The sequence below is a fragment of the Netta rufina genome (assembly GCF_964035555.1).
Source record: "Netta rufina genome assembly, chromosome: 1".
Lineage (NCBI taxonomy): Eukaryota > Metazoa > Chordata > Aves > Anseriformes > Anatidae > Netta > Netta rufina.
The window spans coordinates 115,522,691-115,545,429 of NC_140123.1; the positions used below are offsets into that span (position 1 = coordinate 115,522,691).

Below are 22,739 nucleotides of genomic sequence, written 5' to 3' on the forward strand. Positions count from 1 at the left end.
GGGGAATTAGAAGAGGGATCTGGCAGAGGCCGGGGGAGATAGGAACAGCACACGTGTACACGCATGAATGCCTCTCCCCTCACATAGCTCTAAATAAAATTAAGCCGCTCATGTCATTTCCACTGCCAGATTAGCTCAAGCATGTTAAATTCCCAATTCATCTCATTCACCTCACTTTCATCCATACTACATGCTGCCTTCTATTCATATCCACAGCGATCACTGACAGCAGCAGAAAAAGTAGCATAAATCCAGCAACAAAACCCTCAGGAGTGAGAAGTTAATGGGAACTACAAAACTACCTTTTCCCCTTTTATTTCTTTCTTTTTAAATTTTACTAGTATGGTATTAACATGCTACAGCATGATTACTTAACCATTTTATTTCTTTTGCTGCTCATAAGAGATTAAAGCACTGGATTCACCCAAACCAAGTCAGTTTAGTTAAGCAGGTGAAGGAATGGTTGGTTTGGCGGTCAGCTTCTTCCCTAGCAAGGAACCAGACCCCTTCTCCTTCACCTTTGAATTAAGCCAACCAAGGAATCCCCTTAGAACTATGGCTTTTAAGCAAAATGGACAAAAATAATGAAATCTCAAAGCAAATCAAACAGATCATTCAGTGTAACAAATAAAATAGCAGAGCAACAGCAAAAAGGGTGGTAGGGGTATAAGCAAACGCCCAAAACTGGTTTCCTTATTCCAGTATTTCCCTTCAGTTTTAATTACAAATCTTTCACTCAATTTTCAATTATGGGTCATGCGGTTTCCCTTTAGACAAGTATAAAATTGTTATGGCATGAAAGCAAGGCTTTTAAATGTACAGATCTCAAAGTACAGGGTCTTGGGACAGAAAACAAGGCAGGCAGGACGGGAAGGATGTCTATGTCTATATACCTACGGATGCACACTTTGAGTAAGAAGTAGAGGGGACGTTTGCCTGTATATAAAGAAGTACACGTATGCATGTACGTACATGTCCTACATGCATATCTAGAAAGTAACTTCAAATGCCATACCTGCTGCTTTTGTATCACGTCACTGTGACACATGCAAAGAATAACCCCACCCGCTCCCCCCAAAAAAAACACAAAACACAGCAGATAAACATAACCCTCAACCATATTGGTTTGTGCAAAGAAAAATCTATTCTATTGAGTTGGCAAAAACTCAATTTAATCCAGCATTGCATTTGTGGAAGCTAATTCAGGAGGGGTTTGGTACTAATTACCAGGTCTTAAGCTTCTAAGAGAAGAAAGGGAAGATTTAGCCGAAGAAAACTTCTGAACATGATGGAAGTGAAAGGTAGTCCTGGCCCTTTCTGGGGGTTGCTAAGCCAATTACATGTTAAGAATGTATAAAACCAGGACTATCTTTATAACAAACACTGAAGCTCTCACACATTACGACTTTAAAGAACAATATAAAGTCTTCACAGATCAAGAGATAAGTCAGTTTTGTCTCTATGAGATTCTTGGCTGGAAAGAAATATGGAGGACATGGAAAAATGACCAGTGGTACACTTTATATTTTATCCTGCACTTACTTTGCAACATGAACTGGTGGTATTTAATGGTAACTAATAATTCATTATTACACCTCAGAAACAAAAGTGGATATTGGAGAAACACATGGAACAAGAGCAGTATTTCTTCATCATCTAATTATCTTGATAAAGTGACTATATGCTTTATACAGACATCAGCAAAACATGTTTATGGAACTGAAGAATCCCTCAGGCTGTCTCTAGATGACAGGGAGATTATTCAATCCTGGACATTGTAGGGTGTGTGGATCTTCTGAGTATGCAGAGAAATCTGAAAGGAGTTTGTGGAAACTGCCTGGGCCTGAATTTCAATATAGTTCCTTTCACGGTGTTTGTTTTCTTCCCTCTCAAGTCTAGCTAGTTTCATTCGTCCATTTGGAAGGTGCAAAGAAGAGACAAAGATGGTTATGTGGTGTTGTTGCTGTTTTAGTTTTTGACTTTTTTTTTCTTCTTGAAAGCTTGCAAAATAAAGAGTTGTAACAGGCACAGCTTGACTTAGAATCAGGTATCAATTGCAGTCTAGTTAAGAACTAATATACCTTGTAACATCAGCTTCTTCATGTTTTCCTTGTCTTAAAAAGCCTACCCTGACCTCAGCAAGGTCTGGACCTTTTGTTTTCCAAATCCTGTCAAAGTACCTAACAACAAACTCCACAAATTAGTGCATTTTAGAGGTAACCACTTCAACTCAAACTTACAAAAAGAACCACAACAACACACCACGTTACCGCTTCCCTCAGTTGAGGGATGCACAATCCCTTTATTTTGGTGCCTCTCACTCAGCCTAGACCCAGCAGAGCCCCCCTCAGAGCCCCAGCTCTCCACCCCCGCAGCATTGTGCAGCTCACCTACCAGCGGGCCGAAGGAGTCATCTAGTGGCCGTGAGGACTTCCTGCAGCCTCGCCACTCGGGATCAGGGCACAAAAAATGTTTCTGCACCCTGAACACCAGCACAGCACTGGCTGCAGTCCGCTGGTGGGGCTTCATCTGGAGGTCCTGTGGGTCAGCAGCCACGCGTTCCCAGAAGCCAGTTTCACGACGTGCTGCGCTAATCCTCTCTATCGTGCCTTAACCATCAATTACCCACTTTTGACCAACATCAAGGCCAGATTTAGGCGCTCTGCTTCATAAACACATTTGGGAGTAGATGCGGCTGCATTGCTTCTAACTGGTACATAGCCTGTTGTCCTTCTTTGAGCAAGTAAGTGGTGGAAAGCAAAGGTATTTTCGAAATAACATAGCTACACACGCTAAGCATCAATTTGCTTAGCGGTCTTTACCACTGATTAACGGGCAAAAGAGCAGAGCAAGCTAACTCACCTGCCCCAGCTCTGATCCCTGCTCTACCACAAATCCATTGCACTGGTTTGGACGAAGCACTTAAGTGTTTAAGCAAGGTTTCTCATCACGGAAGAGCTATCTGCAAATAACGTGCAAAGCTGGGCAAGAACCGCAACACATGAAACAAGTATTTACAGCATGATTTAAAGTAGCACTTCAATAAACAGTATAAATAGGTATACAAATCTTATTGTTAAACTCCATAAAAACTTGTAATGCTTTTATCAATTCTCTATCCAACAGCTCCAGAAATTTAGGGTAGTGTAATTTCATTAGAAATCTTCCAATATTAATCCCTCGAATGGTGATTGTAACCACATAAAAAATGAAAAAAGGGAAAAGATCAGCACCTCCATCCTGGTTTTTCAGATAAATATTTTAGTTTGAAACAAACCAGGATTCCAACCAACTTTGGTTACTCTGTATTTATCTTTGTCACCCGTCCTGTGACAGCATCGCAGGCACTTGATCAAAGCGCAAGCTCGTCTGAAATTTCTCCTTCTTTCTGGAAGTTACTTTGCTGCAAAATTAATGCTAGGCTCTGGAAGAAAGTGTTGCTGCTCTTTCAGAGAGAGCAGAGGAAGACTGAAGTTTGCCATTTCCATCTTTTCAATTTAAATTCTCGCACTCTTGCTCAGGGATAGACCCAACGCGGTGAACATCACACACTGAACACCCTCCGCACCATTTTCTAGCATGCACCTGACTCACGCACTTGCTGTCCTACAGCTTACTCTCCGCAGCCACAGCCCCACCCCGGGAATCAGGAAACAGGGCTTCTTCAGGCCTCTCCTGGATGAGCCAAAAGGCTCCCTGAACTTCATGCTCAACTTCCCTGTGACTCACAGCCTCCTTCACCTCCGTCCAAAAGGTGTCACCCAGCTTTTTCCATCAACCCCACACATCCCTTAGAAAGTTCAAGTGAAAAGCGCTGTGAAAAGTGCAAGTTACCTTTCCAGTACTGTAAAGGAGCCCTGACCTATTTCAAACTGCAGCTGATGGCAGAAAGTGGCGGTGCACAACGATACCAACAGCTGAATAACAAGAACAAGCCTTGCAAGCCTTATTGTCAAGAGCTGAAGAGAAGCTTCCTTCAAAACGAGCAGCAGCTATGTGATGTCTAAAGCCTGTATTTAGCTCAGCCTCCCTCTGCTCTCCCCAGGCAACACCTCCATCTCGTTTGTTCATGGGTCTAGCAAATCCAGTGCTGGTCGGATCCGCTGTACGGAGGGGACCTGGAGGAGAAAGGCGGGATCCAAAGCACTTTGCTGTCTGCAAGGTGGGGACACCTCGCCCTAGCAGGTCAGAAATCACCGTGAGCTGGTTCTTGGCACTCACTGCGCTGGGGATGAGTCACGGCAGCATCTGGACGTTAGAGGACAATTCTGCAACCTAGATCTACTATTCTACTTTTTCAGACCTGACTTGTATTGCCAATAAAGATAACACTGTCATTCTGCAGCCTTAATTGGCCATCACCATACGAAGGATAAGGCTGCTCTTATCTGTAAGACTACTACACGAATTTAAGCCATTCCATTTTTATTTCTTAATTTTGCTCACGTATTTTACACGCAAAATCCTCTTTTGCATGAGCAATGGATGAATGGGTTCACTGCTGGTGTAAAACACGCCAAAAAATTTCACTGGAGGTCCAGAGGGAGAGCGATGATGCATAGCATCTTAGGCCAAATCATGTTCCTGCCTCACACCATGCACTGAACTGTGCAAAGTGAGCAAGGAGCAGCACCAGTCATTCAAGACTACTTTGTCCTACCTTTACAAAAACAAGATGCACACATTATTATACGTAAATACATATACGCACACTTCTGTGTATACACACGTTTGTATATATGCATATCCACCTTTTTTTTTTCCAGGTACACATAAAAATAAACAATAACAGGAAAAAAAAGAACAAAAAACCACACAGCAGGCTGGTTTGCAAAGTAGCCACGCAGAAGAAAACTAACACTGGCAGACTGTAATAAAAAGACAAAATGCAGAAAAAATGCCACAGCCACTCTTCAAGTACCTACCTACCTTTGCGCGTGGAAATTAAAGTGTGAAGCTCTTTCTGGAGCTTCTGCTGCTTCTGAATCAGCAAAAGCATGGCTGCATTCAGATAGCACTGCAAGTACCTGGGTTGGCAGTTTCCTTTTACTGAAAGGTTTGTTATACTGATCATCCCAAAAGATGACCACAATCTTTCTCCCACAGACTACCTGAGAGCTTTAGTTAGGAGATTAGCTATCCCCCCTGTTCAGAGATGTTTCACACAGCAAGCATGTTATACTCACATGTTTATGCAGAGACAATACAAGCTTCCCAAATTATTTCCAGGTATGATTGTAGGAGGTTGACAACCTTAAAACAAACACATCACTGACCAAAGCCTAAGCATCTCAAGACAGGCCCTCATTATGTCTTCATTACTCAGCAGCAGAAATCAACTGAACAGTATCAGTCAACTGATGTCTTTCTCTAAGGGCACTGCCCTGATATCACTCCCCGGCTTGCTGACCTCCAGGACAGGCTGAAATACCTCTCTCAGAACTGCTAGCCACAAGGGATTTATCTGCTTTATATTTGTCAACTCATAGTGCAGGAAATCTAATCAGAAGCAACACAGCAAATTACTGATAATATTTAAAACATATTTGCTTATTCTGAAAACTCAGCTGCGAAGCGGCTCTTCTCCTCTGCCTCACCAGCACTTCACCCATGTATTGATTCACATCCTTTGTCTCAGCAGGCATCTGCCAGACAGGGGATGTCCATACCTGCAGCAAATGTTTCCAGGTGGAGACTCAGGACTCACAAGCCTTAGTGGAAACTGTTGAACATGCAAAAGGAGTGCTGGACATTCACTGAAAGCCCAGCATCTAATTCAGGAAGTCTCCACCACAGTCTTATACACTTTAAATACACAATGGACAACAGAAGAGTGGGGAAGGCCTCAGCTGTGTTGCCAGAAACTTTTAGAGCCTTTTTCAAATGGAGCCTGGCTAGCTGGCTGCCTTCTTGCAACCTTAACAGGGGAAGAAATAGCTTAAACCTACAAACTCTATTGGCCTTGATGAAATAAGAACCTACTTTCTGATCAAGTTCCACCAGTGCTGGAGGTGTTACTGGTAACTGCAATTTTTGTCAGTGCACACAGGCCCAGATGGCATTGGCTCACCCTTTTACCTGAGCGACTGCCAGGCATCTACACAGCTGATTCCTACTGCTGGAGTTACTCCCCGTATCACTGAGCTTCAAGGAGCACCATCAGTTACAAAAAGCAAGTAATTTAGCAGAGTGTGGAACACTTAGCTACATTACTATCACTTTAAGCTCTAAAAACACGCATTCTTGTAGCCAGCTGGGAACAGGAAAACTCAATTAAATTATATTCACTTCTCTTACAGACAGTTTCACTTTTGAATTGCTAGTCTGGGAAACAAATGTTTTGCTTGAACATCTGCATAAAGGCACCACTTCAATTTTATGGTATCAGGAGGTTAAAATATTTTCAAAAACACTTCACATTAGAATAACTATGTAACAGACGAAAAGGGAGGGATCCATTTTGAGCACCTCTGTTCTGCAGTTGATCCTGCTCATCTTTGGTTCAAAACACACACAATTGTTCTGGCAGAGTATTTTCAGGCTGCTTTTGGAGAAGAAAAAAAAAAAAAAAAAAAAAGAACATTTCCCATTTCCCTCCTAATCAAGTTTCACATCCAAAAAAGCCTCAGCTCGGATGCTGCCAGGATCTCACCTCAGGTTAGCTGGCTGTCTACATCCCGAAGCCGCACAGCGCACTGGCTGCCCATGCCATCCCACACCAAACGTAGGCACACATTTTGTTGTACTTTTCCCAATAAAAAAGCATTATAAAGCATTATTCTTGCTACTTAATCTCATTGAGTAGCTTCTCCATTTAGAGAAGAAGGTGAGACTTAGTTTCCCTTCAAAAGAAAGATACAACCAAACCAAACTGACAACTGTTTAAGTAGTCCTTGAAATCCTTCTGCTTTTACAAAAGCCCACTGAATTTCCTGCTGTGCAAACTTGATACAAATATTTAAATAAGTTTCCTTTCTCATCCTGAGACTATCATTCCTTTTGTTCCTCTCCTGCAAACACAGTTTTTGTTTTGTGTAAAGTTTTCATTGGACGGCATCTTTTTGTTGCTTGAGATACTCGGAAATATTCAAAAACCCGTGAGGAGCCAACGCGCCGCATTTTGCTGTGGGCTTTCAGTTTACTTTGGTAGGGCAACTGAAGGAGTGGAGATGGTATTTCCAACTCCTAATTCTACTATCTGAGCAACTTCCAACCAAAACAAACACCAATCCTTTAATCCCTTGTCAAAATCCACGAGCATGGATTCCTGTACTTGCATGGAGTCTCGCGGAGGGTAACAAGGCCCCGAACAAACGCACGGGTCTACACGAGCGAATCTCAAAATAGGATCTTTATCTGGGGATGTAACATCCAGCTACCCCAGCCAAAACACAGCCCCAGGGAGTTCACGTAGAAATATTTGTTGCTGCTTTTTGCCAGCACCTAACACACATAACAAAAGCCTGAAAACCACTAACTAAAACTTCCTGAACTCCACAAGTCCCATGCAAGCAACAATCACCCCGCTAGTTAAAAACAAACAAACAAAAAATTGAAGTACTAGCCACCGACATACTCTTCTTACAGGCCTGCAGAAGAGAAACTACTCTCTCCTTTAGAGATGCCCTGCCACCAAAGTTTCAGGGTAACTGATTATGTAAGTGATTTACAGCAACCCTGTGCACCAGCTCTGGACTTAAAAAAAAAAAAAAAAAATAACCAGCACCTTGAATCCGTAGTAAACTGTCGTATTCTGCATCCAGACCGAGCCACCTTGCTAAACTCACCTGTTAAGACACACTCACTGACAGTCTCGTGCGACTTTCGAGCACAGCTCGCTAGGCTGGGTCACACGGAGGAAAGCTCTGCAAGGCAGCACCTACTTCAGAAAGGGTCATGGGAGAAAGATAAAAGCAACATCACAACTGCAACGTTATCATCGGCATCAGTAACTAGCTGATGCTATCTAGACTGGAAGCTATCCAGACTGCAAAAACTCTGTTTAGAAGATGCATACATATCCCCATCAAAACCAAATATTGACAGCAGTGGCCCATTTCTGGGGATATGTCCTTCTTCCCTTCCATTTTAACTTAGCCTGCACTTAATGCTCCAGCACAACAAGCAGTTAAGCTAGCATAAGCCAACTCTGTAGGCAAAAGCAATACTGTCCCTTGCCTTGCTTCTATTCCCCGCATTCCTGGACCACTTTATCTGGGGACAAGGAAGCTGTTCATACAACATGCTGTGAATCAGACTGGAGAAGGGATCCATCTGATACTGGTCAGTTCCACCTTCAGTGGAACGAAAAGGCTAAGCTAGTAAACCCCACGGATATTAACTATGACCATTCCTCCAGCCCAGTTCATTACACAACTGCAGAAACACCAGCACGGCCCCACAGGGTAGTGTGCAAGCAGCTGAGGCTGGGGCTGCTTCTTTCAGCAACAGCGCTGCCATGAGACATGGTGTCCCACTGTTATCTCCATCAAATTCAGGCGTGGGCGTTTCACTATTACCTCTGTCAAATTAGCCTCATCCACTTTGCCAGGGAGCTGTAGTTGAAATAACTTATTGCATCTTCTGTCTGTGTTGAAGATGGGGTCAGCGTTACACAGGTAGTGAACTGGAGGTGAAAAAAGACTCTGGCAGCTATATCCCTCACTCTTCTCTTCATGCCTACGAACAGAGAACACTCGTTAATTAACACCTTTTCAATCTCTCTTTTGAGGAAGGGTCGAACTTGCAGGCAGAACATCCCGTGTCCCTTCAGCTCACTCCAAAATAAAGCAACAAATGTTCACAAGCTAACAGAAGGCCAGCTTGCCAAAACATGATAGAAGCAGCAAACGTTTTGACCCTACCCATGGACCAGGCTGACAAACCAGTTACAGGCACTGGGGCTTTGGCTCTGCTGATACAGACTGGAATTTTTACAGCAGCCTCCTATGAGTTAGAACAACAATTCTGAAAATAACTGAAAATAAGTCAAAAAATGAGCGAAATGGCACTGCAGTCCAGCAGCTGCTGGGCTTGATGCTTGACATCACGCCTGTGTTCTCAGAGCTGCAGCCTGTCTGTGCAGGCAAAAAGCAAGTAAAAAGAAGGTAACTTCAGCAAGGAAGAGCTGGGTACCTGGGCCCATATGGGAAATGGGCTTGCACCTGTAGGACAAGCACATTTCCCACACATTTCTTGTGGAAACGTTAGTATGTTAGTATGGATATTCTGAACTATCATCTCCGGAGCTGACACACTGAGGCAAATGGGGGCACGTCATCTTTGTAACACCCTGACATCGCGTCAGGCGCCTTTAACCATGGCTTTATCCCTCCAAGCGACAAGATAGCACAAGGTTAATTTCTTGAGCACAAGTCTCTAGCAAGAAGCGGGTGTAGGAGCTGTGAATTTACAGAACGCGCCGAGGCAAAAACGTTTAGGGTAGCATCCCCAGCGCCTGGAACCGAACAAGATAGAGGGCCACACATGACTGGAAATTTTTATCATACTTCCTATAACGCTCCTCCCCCAGCGGTGGCCACTGACTGGACAGCAAATGCAGCCTGTTTTTCCTCTGACCGTACGGTTACCTACAGAGCTGTTATGGTACAAGAAACAAGCGTGGCCCAGTAGCACTCCAGCAAAATATGCTCCTATGTATCCTGATAAAAGACCACATTTGTTTCACTTCATGGCAAAACCAGTGCAGTAAACTCTGTGTCACAGAGAACTGCGATGCCTGGGGTATGCTCCGGCCTGGATCTAGAGTGCAAGCAATCCTGAGCAGGCCTCGGAGCCTGGGACACATCCCCCACGGTCCTGAGCAAGGCCCTGCATTTCTTCCTATTCTCCCTGGTCACCTGTTCACCCGACTGGCAACGTGCGCTGACAAACAGCAGGCAAATGAAGGATGCCACAATGCAAAATAAACCGCAAAGTGCCACCAGCTACGGACTACTGATTTTAGAGCTACGTTAGAAGGGATGTTGAGAACATGTTTAAAAAGCTAGAAGTTGGTTAAAGAACTTGTGATGTTTACATCATCGACTTTATAGAGAAAAACGTAATACAAAAATGATGAAAAGTAAAAGCAACACTAGAAAAAGCTTTTCTTTAGGAAAAAAAAAAAAAAGTTACCCATTTTCTAGCTGATATATTCTTCCAAGCACTCTCCTTTCTCTCAACCAAGCTGGCTTCCCCCTGTGGGATGCTTGGCAACTGTAAAAAATATATTTTTAACAATGTTTGGTTTGGTTTGTTTTTCCTACCTGGAACTTTATTTACAAACATTACACGATTTGTGTCATTCCTGCAGCATACCACATGATCCTAGACCCGCAGTCACAGCTAAAAGGCTGTACAGTCTCTTTCTGGCATTATTCAGCCCATCTGAAAGTTGTCAAAGTACCTGAGCGCGTCTGCCCTAAGCTGTTTGGAGTGAACTTTACCTGCATCGCCCGTCCTTTACGGCTCCGTTTGTCACGTTTATCCGCGCTTTTCGGTGAAAGAAAAACAAGTTTACACACCGTAAACTTTTATTGACCACAGTCCTTTGCTGCAGCGAGACCCAGCGCTTCCTGAAGGCGCTCTGTCACCACACCAGCAGGAGCTGAAGCATCTCAGCGGGGAGCCCCAGGCGGCGGCCACTCGGGTGGTGCCCGGCTCCTGGAGCTATAGCTCCGGCGACCCCAGCGCCCACGCCACGCGAGGCTGGCACTCACCTCCTGCGCCCGCCAGGTCGCGGGGCTGTCCGGGCGGCCCGGCAGCCTGCCCACCATGCCGCCTGCCCTCCCGCTACACCGCAGGAGCCCCGCGATGCTGCCCGCCTGGCCTGGCGGCCGCCCGTGAGGGCCAGCTCTCCGGACTCGGGGAAATCTCGCTCTCCTTCATGGGAGGAGTAGCCGTGCTCGGAGGAAAGCGAGCAGCAGGAAGCTGACCTCAGCAGCGCCGACGGGGCGGAGCGCAGCCCGGGCTGGCTGCTCCGAGCTCCCTCCTGGCAGCGCGGCCGAGCCCCGCTGGATGCCAGCCCCGGCTCCGCCAGCCTCTCGCATGGCAGCAGCGGGATCCCGGGGAGCCGAGCGGGGTGCGAGGCCTCCACACAGCACCCCGCAGACCCTGCTGGGGATGGTGGAGAAAGCGGAACGTCAACGCTGAGCCAACAGGATGCACAGCGAGGCAGGCGGGCTTCGGTGGAAGCCGTCAGCCGCTGTTTCCACAGAAGAATTAAAGCCCCAAATGGCAAACGGGGTGCCAGCGGGTGTTCCCAACACACAGGCAGAGCCTGGGCGATGCCCAGAAGGGAAAAGCAGACATCCCCGATTGTTTACACTTTTTCCTGAGTGAGACGGGATCGGCAGGGGGAGCATTCCCACCCAACGCTTGCTGTGCTCGGCTCTGAACTCTCTCCCCTCACCAGCTCAGCACCACAAGACATACAGGTACTTTGTGCTGCGGGGAGGAAACGAAAATGAACACAAACCCAAGCCAGCAAATCGCTGAGAGTCCTCACAGCATTTAAAGCCCCGTCTGACACCCTCTACGCTAGTACTGACAGGAAAAGTGCAAAGAGAAGCAGGACAGCCGAGCAATTTGCGCTTTACCATTTCTTTCAGTGACTTCCTCTTGCCTGCTCAGTACAGGAGCCAGTGACATGTCCCTAACGCACATCTGGGAGATCCCACTCCTGAGCATTATGAAACCCAGCAACTTTAAACAAAGTATTTAACGACTGTTTTAAAATCCACTGTGTTTTGTTCACTTTTTTGACCCCTACTTCGAAGTATTTCCTATGCTCGGTCTGCAGACCAAGCCAGCTGTTTCCCTGCAAGCAGGCCGAGCTGGCTTACCCCTTGCCAATACACGAAAGCAGATCTCGCTGATCATCAGCTAGCACTTGACATTGCTTTTCAGCCATCATCCTGCCACCTCATTCTTTCCTTGTCTTTGTGCAGCCTGAGTAAGGACAGTGCAGAGGCCACACGGAGGGACAGACAGGATTTCCTCAAGGAGCTCCTCAGCGCTTTTCAGATAAAAGCGCAGGGAACAGCGCAGAGATGCCCACAGTACGGAGGCATAACCACAGCTCTCCTCGCCTCGCTGCAAAGCCTGACCCTCGTCACTTCAAGAGTGGCCAGACAGGACTTGTGCCTTCGTTTGCAGCCTCCACGACTCACGGCCTGCTTTTGGCAACTGCAGTTAATTTAATTCACCGGGCTGTAAATTGCAGGTTACCTATGCAGATGTACATCCCCAGCTACAGCTCCTCTGATGGAGCACTCAGCTCTGACAGCAGTGGATGCAAAGCCTCATTGCAGCAGCATCTTCAGGTGCAGCAGCAGCAGCATCAGCAGAGCCGCAAGGAGACTGAAGGCAACCTACATCTCAGCACGCGGACTAGGCCGGCCAGGCTGTGAGCAGCAACACACCAGGTCCCAGCCACCTGAACCTCGACACATGCAGTTCAGCAGCTTTATCCTTCTTGCTGCACGTGCTGAAACACTCTGGTTTCACCTCCAGAACTTACTCGTTAGTTTTGGGAAACTATTAGCACTGGAGTGGTACACTGCTTCTTCCTCGCTAAGATGTATTTTGAAAGCAAAGGTGTATTGGAACTAGGAGTGTAATTGATACACTCATCTGAACAGATTTAGCAAGAAACAAAACCAAGAGTCCACAAAAACCACATGGGGTGCTATTCTGGTGGTGGTGTGTGGACAAACCAGCTGGCAAAGCTAAAATACAGGTAGGTACATAACTTGAGAGAGGAGCAGAAAAGACGATCCCAAACCTTTTCTGATATAATTGTTGTTACATGAAAGCCTGTGCTTCTCTTCAAATCAGAAACCACCACCTGTGCAGCACCATTCATCACAGCTCTGGGAGTCCACCAGAAACAAAAGAGCTCCCAAGCCCACATCCCGTCCCAGACTTCTCCTGTGTATTTCAGAGAAGCTGTTTTCTACCTCTGCTCTGCACAAGGGAGAGTCTACAGCACAGAGCAATGTTTCTTCCCTACTATTCAAACTCAGATAAACTTTGGAAAGCACACTGGTCAGTTGCCACAAATGCTGACCAGGTATGCTGTTGCTAGTGTACTAGCCTCCTTTCCTCACTTCAGGCATACATGTACACCAGAGTACTTCAAGAGATACATAAGACCAGTCTCTGGCAGTCTTGACACAACAGTCAAAGACAATTTATTCCAGCTACCCAGAAAACCAGAAGCACTTAAAAAAAAAATGTATCCTTAGTAACTAAAAATCATTAGACAATTTATGAGCTAACAAATCACTTAAGACATTATTGAGGTTAAAAATACGCTCTGATTTTATCCTGACACTGTAACAAACTAAAACGCTCTCATACACATCTGTAAGTAACTTTTGCTATTTACTTTGCAAACCATTTATTGCTAGTGTTCTGGAAGACCTCCCTCTATCAGTCTCTTACTCATCAGCCTCTTACTACTGAATGGCCGTGATCCCTAAGATGACAGGTCATACAACGACAAAGCTGGGGAAACACTGCCTGAAGCATTACGTTGTTTTCAGTACAAAAAGCTCCATCTCTTTAACTCTGTCATTTTACGTAAAAAGCTTCCTTGAGAAGCTAGAGTAACATCTGCTTGTACTTCCAAATAATTATTCTCTGCATCTTTGCCCCTCCCAAGCTGCCTTGGCTGAGGTCATCAAAACAACAAATACATTTTGAATCAAAGTTCACCATTTCAGGAGCCCGACTCTACAAGTCTTCTCCAAGTGAAGCAGTTTGTGCTTAATACTACCAACCAGTTAGGCTCCTGTCACTATCTGTGCTGGCAAGCATTATTACCCTGTCCAGAGGTCTCTGGCTTCAGCGTAGATACCACATTAGATCAGCAGTTTCTACACTGTGGTTGCTATTTCCTGGGGGGCTGCAGAAGTGACTATGAAGTTTAGTCAGTTGTTGGTAGGCTTAAATTAGTTTATTTCAGGTATCCATACACTTACTGGATACCTTTTTTCCCTACCAATGTTTTCAAAGTAACAAAAGAAGTTGAAAACTTATTACCTTAAGTTGCATCGACTATCTTCTTTCAGGGAGAAGATAAATTTTTGAAAACAAGCATCAGAAAGGATCATCTAAAATAACATACATGTATAAGCATCCTGTTGCTACTAAATAGGGTAAAAACCTACCTCAGAAGGAAGGCAAGTAGGAAATAGCAAGCACCTGCAAGTGTATGCACGCCTGTGCATTAAAAACTCACACACTATTAGAAATTAATGCACTTCCAATTAACTAGTTCTGTACAGTTTCACTATTAACTTGATTTTTTTTTTTTTGATAAAACCACAGTTGTCAAAATCTGTTTATATTTGGTAATTTCTCATCCCTCATCCCTCACATTAGAGACAAATAGAGAGATTAGACACCAAACTGTCTCTGTGAAAAACAAAACCAATGACAAAAAACACAGCACAAACAAAGCAAAACAGGAGGTATCTTGGTCCCACATTTGCTCGTGCCAGCACTACTCTTGTATTCTGAGCTGAAAGGCTGACTTCTCCTGGCCTGTTACTCTGCTGCTTTACAAACATTAGGATTACTTAGACACCAAGATGAGGAAGACCTGATGAAAGAAGGTACAAAAGGAAAAAATAATACTGATGAATCTTGCATGGTTCAAAGTTTTCTCCCGCTAACCAGCAAGGAAATATAACAGCAAAGGGGAGCAACCAATCATTTTGAGTATGTCTGAAAGACTCAAAAACATAACCTGGAAGTGACTGTCTATTACGACATGCAAACAATTCTCCCATCAATCAAGTTTGCAACACCAGTTAATCTTGGCTCCTATAAAATTCATACGAGAATGGTGCTCACATGCATACAGAGTTTGCAGCAATATCAATAAGTTTTGATCTCCACTAAGCTTCATATTTTATTCCAATCCCACGAACAAATATAGTATTTATCTCTAATTCGAAACAAAGTCACTACTCAACTCAAAACGGATACAATCTCCCAATCCACCCCTTGCATCATTCTGCATGATGCACACAGTCCCTACAGGACGGAACAGGTAAGTGAACTCATCCGCATTAAAAAAACATTCCAAAAAACACCATCGACAACTCGTGCGTTCAGAAATAGCAGAATCTCCAGTTTGCTTGGAAGTTTTATCAAATATTTTCATCTATGCACACGTACACACAACAGCATCCTAGGCTCTGCAGCATGCTAACAGCATACATGCAACCGCAGGTCTGCATCACCTGGATGCCACTTCCCCGTTACGTGCTACACACACAGTGTCAGAACAACTTCAGGTGCAAGCATCGTTCACACATAATGCAGAAAATTTCAAAGCCAAAAATCTGACTGCCAGCAGCATGTTCGCCCTTCTCCTCCTTCCCCCGCATCGTTCTCTCAAGAAGTTAATTCCCTGCTCCCCTCTGCTTTACAGAAGGTACCCTGATGCACGACACAATACAATCCTATCACAGTTGCCCCCTTTTTAGCTTTATTATTATTCCAAAAAGAAGTTTAGAGATGCACAAGTTCACTTCTCACACTGTAAGAGCACATATTACCTGCAGCACAAACAAAAAAAAAAACCACCAAACCTGTTCTCCCTGAGATTAAAATGCAAAACAGACTTTTCGAAAAGAAAACTGCATTGGTATAAACCTCTATTTGTGAGTTCTCTGACTAGAAACAATTAAGAAGACATACTTCTATTTTACTTAAAAAATAATTTTAGAAAATCCCCTTTTCTTCCTAGATGTACTGCTGCAATTCTGTAAGCATATTCTTAAAAGACATACAAAGGTTCAAAGAGCAGTTAGAAAGAAAGCCATTTTGCTCCGCTAATTTGCATTAAGTTTTATGGTTCCTATCTTCCCTCCTAAATGGAAAACTAACTGTAATAAAACATCAAGCCCAATTAGAAACAGCCACTACACACAACTATTTACTTGAATGATTTCCTTTAGAGTTTTCACAGAATCCTTCAGTGGTTGGGCCAAATCTTGTCATCTTCAGAAAAACTTCCTCCAGCTTCACACCTCATCCACTGAGTGCTTCACTGAATTCCAATCTTGAAACATTTAAAAGTAAATCTTTCAAATTTAAGTTACTTTAATGAAGTGCTGGAAAACCACTGTCACAGCCTGAGTTCTGTATACAGGACACACACACACTGCGGTTGTTTTTTCACGTTACAGTATTAGCTTGCACATCAGAAAGCCTGAGTTTGGCACGTAGCTGAATGTTAATAATTAAGACAGTGATCAAGTGCAATGTGAGACATCCCTTCCAGAGCCAGAGTGCTGCAAAATCAGATTTTCTGGAGCTTGGTCCCACTGGTATCCCATCCACTGAAATCCTGAAACCTAGCTTCATTTTGGGCTGTCATCCGCGACAACAGATCCTCACCAGTCTGAATAAAACCTGACTGACTGGCAGCCCCACTATGGCTAAACTCCTGTAGTGACAGTCGTGACCATGGCCAAGGACCAGCCACCACGGTGGATCAACGAGATGAGCATCACCCAGCCTTTAGCTGCTCCTTTTTCTCCAACCACGACTTCCTCCCCGTGCTCACGAACTAACTGAACTCCAGGTGCTCCTGCTAAGCCATTAATTAGCCTTGGCTAATAGCAAGCTGGCTTTAAAAACAACCCATCGTTTCATCTTCAGTAATAAACATTGCTTACGGTTTCATGCACCGGAGCACGCGCTGGCTTTAATATCTCTCACCATAATGTCCACTCCCATCCAAAGACCTGCCTCTGAATCCTGAGTTGTGAACTGGTGGCTATCACCCATTCCTCTCCAGCTACGAGCTTCTCTGTGTTTTGCCAGCACACTATCTAAAACTCAATGAGTCATTTTTCTCATTCAATCAAAAAAGCATGCATTTTCTTTTTTGGTCTGTGGTTTTTCTCCCCAGTGTTTGTGTGGGAATCTAAAGTTAAAAAAAAAAAAAAAAAAAAAGTTTCTATTATGCAACATTTAACTTTACTACAAAAACACAAAACAGATTACCAACACTGTAAACTGACATTTTAAACAAGCAAAAAAGCCCCCACAAAACATGCAAAAAATATCCACAGCAATGTTTCCAGGTTCAGCCATAAAAAGTGAAAAAGTCCTATGAAAAGTACTAATTGGTGCACGCCCAAATGCAGCAAACCTCTTCATCAAGGAAAATCGTACAGGCCTCCTGCATTCAAGCCTAAAACACATCTGTGGGACACCACAGATGAGTGGTGGGGCTCCTCCTGCCACTCCAGCCCGAACACAAGGAACACAGATACCACTCTGCACGTTAGCTACCTGCCTGGATAAATTTAGCAGAGTAATAGCATCCATGTATTGTGAATTAGGGAGAGGCCAAAGGTTATTTTGTTTTTGATTTGCAGGAAGAAAAAATCATTGGTTTAGGCCAGGCCTCCTGTTACCAAAGGATGTAATGCTTTACAGATCCCAACGACGTCCTTGATCTATGCAGGAAAGCAACGCAGGCTCCAGTTGTTAGGGTAAAACACTGGCTCACCAGTGACGGGTTCTCCTGTTCCTGCACCCGTCCTGCACGCCTGAAGTGTAAGGCAGGTTAACAAGAACGGCTGTTTCCATGAAGACCTCACACGGTGAAACATAGCAGCCAGAGGGTACACACTGCCACTTCTGCTATCCATGCATTTAACGTGTCCCAGAGAGGTACGATAGCCCACGGGAGATGGAAAAGCCTCCGGCTGCTGTGGTTAAGCCCCTGCCTCAATCCCTGGATGCTCCATGGACCTGCCAGTACAGAAAAGAAGAAGGCCAGGGGTGCGGGCAGCTGCTGGCTGCAGTGCTGAGTTTAAGTGAGAAATGGAAAAGACTGCTTTAACAAGCAGCTTGGAGGAGTTTAATGCCTTCCCCAGTGCTCAGTTTGTTGTCAAAATGATCCCACAATTATAACGTGATCTCTTGACTTGTGTGTGCGTGCAGATTGCAAACTCAACGGTGTCACTTGTAGACCACTGTGGTGTACAAACCACACGGACACACACAATTTCCCAACTACGGACACTTAAATACTCAACACTGTAATTGCTGTAGTGATTTATTTATTTGTTTTAATCTTACATTCTCTGCATAAGACTGGCAAGAGAAGAAAGCTATACACTGCCTTGAAGGCTCACGCTGCTGCAGGAACACAAGGCCTGGCCCAACAACTGGAGCACTTACTAGTTTAGTCACCACATTTACAGCTTCTTGTCACGTGGACGTACCTGACTTCCTTCAAGTCACTAGAAGACCAGCTTGATCTGTTTGAGCAGGTGGCAACACCACCTCCTAGACACTCCACTGACTGGCACTCTGCTGCTGATAGTTGAGATAAATGCAGGTAGCTCGGCTGCAGCGCTGACTGACTCCTGTATTTCACATGCTTTCTTAAGGATTTTCGTTGCCAGTTGTGGCTTCTTTAAGGGAAGGTGGAAGAACAGAGTAAAAACTCTAGCTTGAGCACCAAAGGAAATGCACTGGTCCTCCCTTGCCACCCCCACTCCTATAAAACCCAGGAACAGGCCCTCTGATCAACCGAGTTCATCCCCAATGAGTTTGCTCTTTCAATAACCGCAACAAATCTTAGTATCAAAATAAATACCAAGTTAATTGAATAATAATTTCCCAAGAGAAAGCACTGTTTTCAACACCCAGTGTTATAAAAGAAATCCATAAACAGGATTTGCAACTTGCTAGGGTAGGAAGAGCTGTTCATGCAGCCCAACCAGATCTTGCATCCCAAAGGGGCGTCCACAACGTGCCCTCCTTGCATACGGCACCGAGCACCAGGGACTGGCACCGATGACTGCAGGTGGTTTCAGCAGCCCCATGCTCCTAGACACCGAAACCGGATTTAAATAAACTAAGCCAGCACAAGGAGCAGCCGCTGCAGCATCCCAGCACTCTGCGTGAGCTAATTTACCCTTACTCACTGCAAGTTAAATTAGCGGGCGCAGAGCTCCGTGCTATCACTGCCAAACCACTTCTGATGCTTGTTCTACCTTATTTAAGGCACGCTCAGGTAAACTACACAGCACAGCAGTCTGCAATGTAGACGTACCCTTAGGGTCTGACGTTATGCCAGGTTGGACTTGAAAATGCTCCATTTAAAGGAGGTGCTTCTAAAAAGCTGGTAGTAAACAGTCCTTTGACTTTTTGGAAAGACCCTGGGTCCTGCGCAGCCAACTGCCTAGATCTCAAGCTTCCTCAAATCCAACTGCAAAACACACTTGGGAGGGACAGAGACAACTCTTGGCCTTGCCAATAAACAGGCAGTATATCTGCCTGTTTGTCTTTCTGGACTCCGTAGTTGTGTTGGGCATTTAACACAGGCCAGCAATGCCCTGCATTCCCAAGGAGTTCACGGAGAAGAGAAAGCACTCAGCACCTCGGTAGGGGATCTAGTGGATGGGATGACTTCAATTGTCCCCGAATTAACTAAAATCAACAGAATAGCTGAGACTTTAAAGACAGAGCTTGGCAGATATGGAAGGAAGACCCCGGGTTTCCTGGAAGAACATATTTACCCTGGCAAGGCACACGTCCTGTGTAGTCCTCCCCACCTCTCATTTCTGCTAATAACACCGTGATTAACTGGAGTTACACAGCAAGAGCAATCAATTGCCAAACCATCCTGTAATCTTTATCAGGCCACCCAGTTTATTCTAACAGTTAAGTACACCACCAAGAAAAAATTCTCTTGTGATTTTTTATTTATTTATTTATTTATTTATTAACATCACGGCTGAGAAACACCACCCAGTGTCTATTGTTCTCTGGGAAGCTACCATTCTGGCCACTAAGACGTGCTGCTATACACTCTGCAGTCTCTTTCTGTATTCACTCTGATGAAGTTGAAGTTGCTCTGTCTCATGCCCCAACCACTGACTTTCTATGAACAAAGACCAGCAGGGCTCAAACTTCACCGTGCCATAGAACTCTGAACATGCACCAATACCATATGCCCTGCAAGCCCATCAAGGTCCACAGGGTTGGGGTATAGACAAATAACATTTTAAAACCTTATTAAACAAACACCTTGATCAATTCAAGTTTAAAACTAGCTTCTTCCATCATGTGTACATACAGGTACGTGGTGTTTCTTTTCCCGAGTATTGCAAGTCAGCATAAGCACTCTGTTGCTTCTCACTGAGTTGTAACAGGAGCAAAGCATCTCACTTGCATGACTGAAAATTTCAGAAAGCACTAGTGACAAATATAGCAAAGTTTCTTTCAATAACTGCTTAATAATTCACAGCTGATAGTCATTCCACCTGAGTTCTAATAGAAAAATCAGTCCAATCCTACTGGCATGCAACTGTTTAAATGATACACCTTTTCAAGTGCATATCACAGATTTCAGTAGTATGTTCATCAAATGCTGAATATTCATGTAATTATTTACATAAACATCCTAAAATAATGGTTAGGAAAGTAAGACCTAAAATTCTTTTCAAACTGCAGGGCAGGTGAGAAGAGCAACCACTGGAAATCACAACATTTTCACTTCAAAATAATAAATACCTGAATGCATGCACTAAAGTTATTTCCTGTTAGGACCAACCTGAATCATTTCCTACATTCATGCATTCCTGCAAATTGGAGCATAAAAAGAAATATTTCTGAAGCTACACTATTTGGCAAGATAATGGTATATGCCACTCCTTCACAATAGTCGCTGAGAACATTCACCTCTACATCTCCTCCTGTGTCCCCCAGTCAGTAAAGCAGGTAGGTATTCTACTGGCCAATTTTACTACATTTGAGTGCAAAAAGTCCGTAAGTCACTCCAAAGGCTCTTCATTTTTTTTTTTTCTAATATTGCTAAAAAACAAAACAAAAAAAACCAGCACCACCACCATTTCATAGACAGGCATGGGAATATTGTCACTCAATTCACCCCAGGTGGCTACTCCAGGTGTATCTATAGACTTAGACTTTTTTTTTCCTACAACATAGCAATGCAAAATTGACTGGGAAAGAAGAAACTGGAATTTCATATAGGAGTTGAACTATTTCTACTCCTAATGTCTGTCTAATAGATACCTTTCCTAACCCTACTCATTTTTGCTGTAGACCTACTGAATTGCATTGCCTGTCCACAGACATGGGGTTGTTCAGGTTCCCAGAGGTACCTGGCCAATACATAAAAATTGTCCTCTCATTCAAAAATAAAAATAAAAATAAAAATAGGACATTCACAGATTTAAAGAATATAAAATCTCCTAATATCAATCAAGAGATTCACAGGTCTCAAAACTAGTCTTATCCAGGGAATCAGGGCCAACTCCTTTACCTTAACTGTTTGTTAACTGTTACTTCTGCCTACTAAAAGCATGGAAGTCCACAGGTTATCTTCTAAGGCAGGCCAGAGAGATCCTACAACAGGAGACCTAGAACCGAAAGTGCAAGGTGAAGCTAGTGTAAGTACAGAACCACAGGGCTCTCAAATGACATCTTTGACAAGACATACTTGACTAACCCCTTTCTTTGGTGGTGCTTCTCACAACCTGATCACAGAAGTGTTTCAAGAGAGAGCAGACCACCAGCAGGTAAATGGAAACAAAAGCAAGAAAAGGTGAAACAAGGACTCCAGGGGACTGGGGCAGTGAAAAGACAGCGAATAAATCCCCTGCATTTCAGCCTGATGCACTATATACTAGCCTACAGTCTCACTAATTAGGATAAGCTATTTTCAAGACTTCCAGTAATCCCCACACTTGGATATTTCCAATGCTGGTTTGATCCTTCAATTTCCAAGAGAAACATCTCTATGGCCTCATTAAAGCAGCAAAGGATTCCTTCACTCGCGCAGTCCTGCAGCCCCAGCTGCTGTGTCTGTCCTCGTGATCAACATCCCCATCATGTCAAGGTGAGCCTGCGTGCTGGAGATGCTCACTGCCAATTTGTTAAACTGCGAGCCTTGTATGCCAGCTAGCTGCTGCAGGGCTTCAAGCCCACTCTCTGCAGCAACGATGCACACATTACAAGCAAAGAAGCAGCACCGAGTGAAAATGAAGGTCCTTCTTGTTGACTTAGTAAGAATGCTCAAACTTCTTTTTTTTGAAGGAACATTCTTGAGGACAGAATCTTATCCATTTGCCTAAATTATTCAGAAGTGCAAGCTGGGTTTCTGATGTTTGGTCTAAATTGCTTATGATCCAAATGCATGCAATTGGCGAAATTGATTCGTTACCTCGACTTTCCTTCAGACCACAGCTCTGGTGCAGAACAGTTAGCTCCTGCCACCTTGTGGGACTCCATGGATTTCCCTGAAAGCCTATTTCAGCGGCAAGCCAGTGAAAACAAATAAACATTTAGGAATTACTTTCCCTGAGTTTCACCATGGTGAATGTTAAAATGAGAGAGAAATATTTATGGAGAGGGTATGCTATTTTGAATATTTTCTGGTTCATTATTCCTAGCATTGTTTATATAGTTGAACTGCTGGATCTAGTAATCACATGGAGAGTGTTTTAAATATTTAAATAGCTGTCAAGAATCCTAAGTTTTGGACAGGCTCTTTGCTGATGCATCCAAGTTTAAAATAACACTGTGATCAAATACTTGTCACCAACAGTAAATTTCACATATTTGAAATAGACTCCACATAGAAATATGAATTTAGGCTGAAAACCCATGTAGTCAGGTGCAATTCTTAAACCCAATAATAATCTTAGTCTTATAAGGAATTACATATT

At 44.0% G+C, this 22,739-nt stretch overlaps 1 protein-coding gene across 6 annotated transcripts in view; it reads right to left on the reverse strand.

The window, feature by feature from the left end:
* The window catches only part of BBX (BBX high mobility group box domain containing), a 132,554-nt gene that overhangs the window by 90,172 nt on the left and 19,643 nt on the right, over positions 1 to 22,739 (reverse strand). For 2 of the 6 annotated variants that reach the window (XM_084304599.1, XM_084304594.1), the window contains exon 1: positions 10,722 to 10,816. The exons of 3 other annotated variants lie outside the window; for them this stretch is intronic. In XM_084304599.1, coding sequence (XP_084160725.1) covers positions 10,722 to 10,778 — 57 coding nt within the window. In that variant the 5' untranslated portion in view covers positions 10,779 to 10,816. Of the gene's footprint in view, positions 1 to 8,519; positions 8,604 to 10,721; positions 10,817 to 22,739 lie in introns of those variants that run through there. One more of the 6 variants, XM_084304598.1, reaches the window with a different exon arrangement.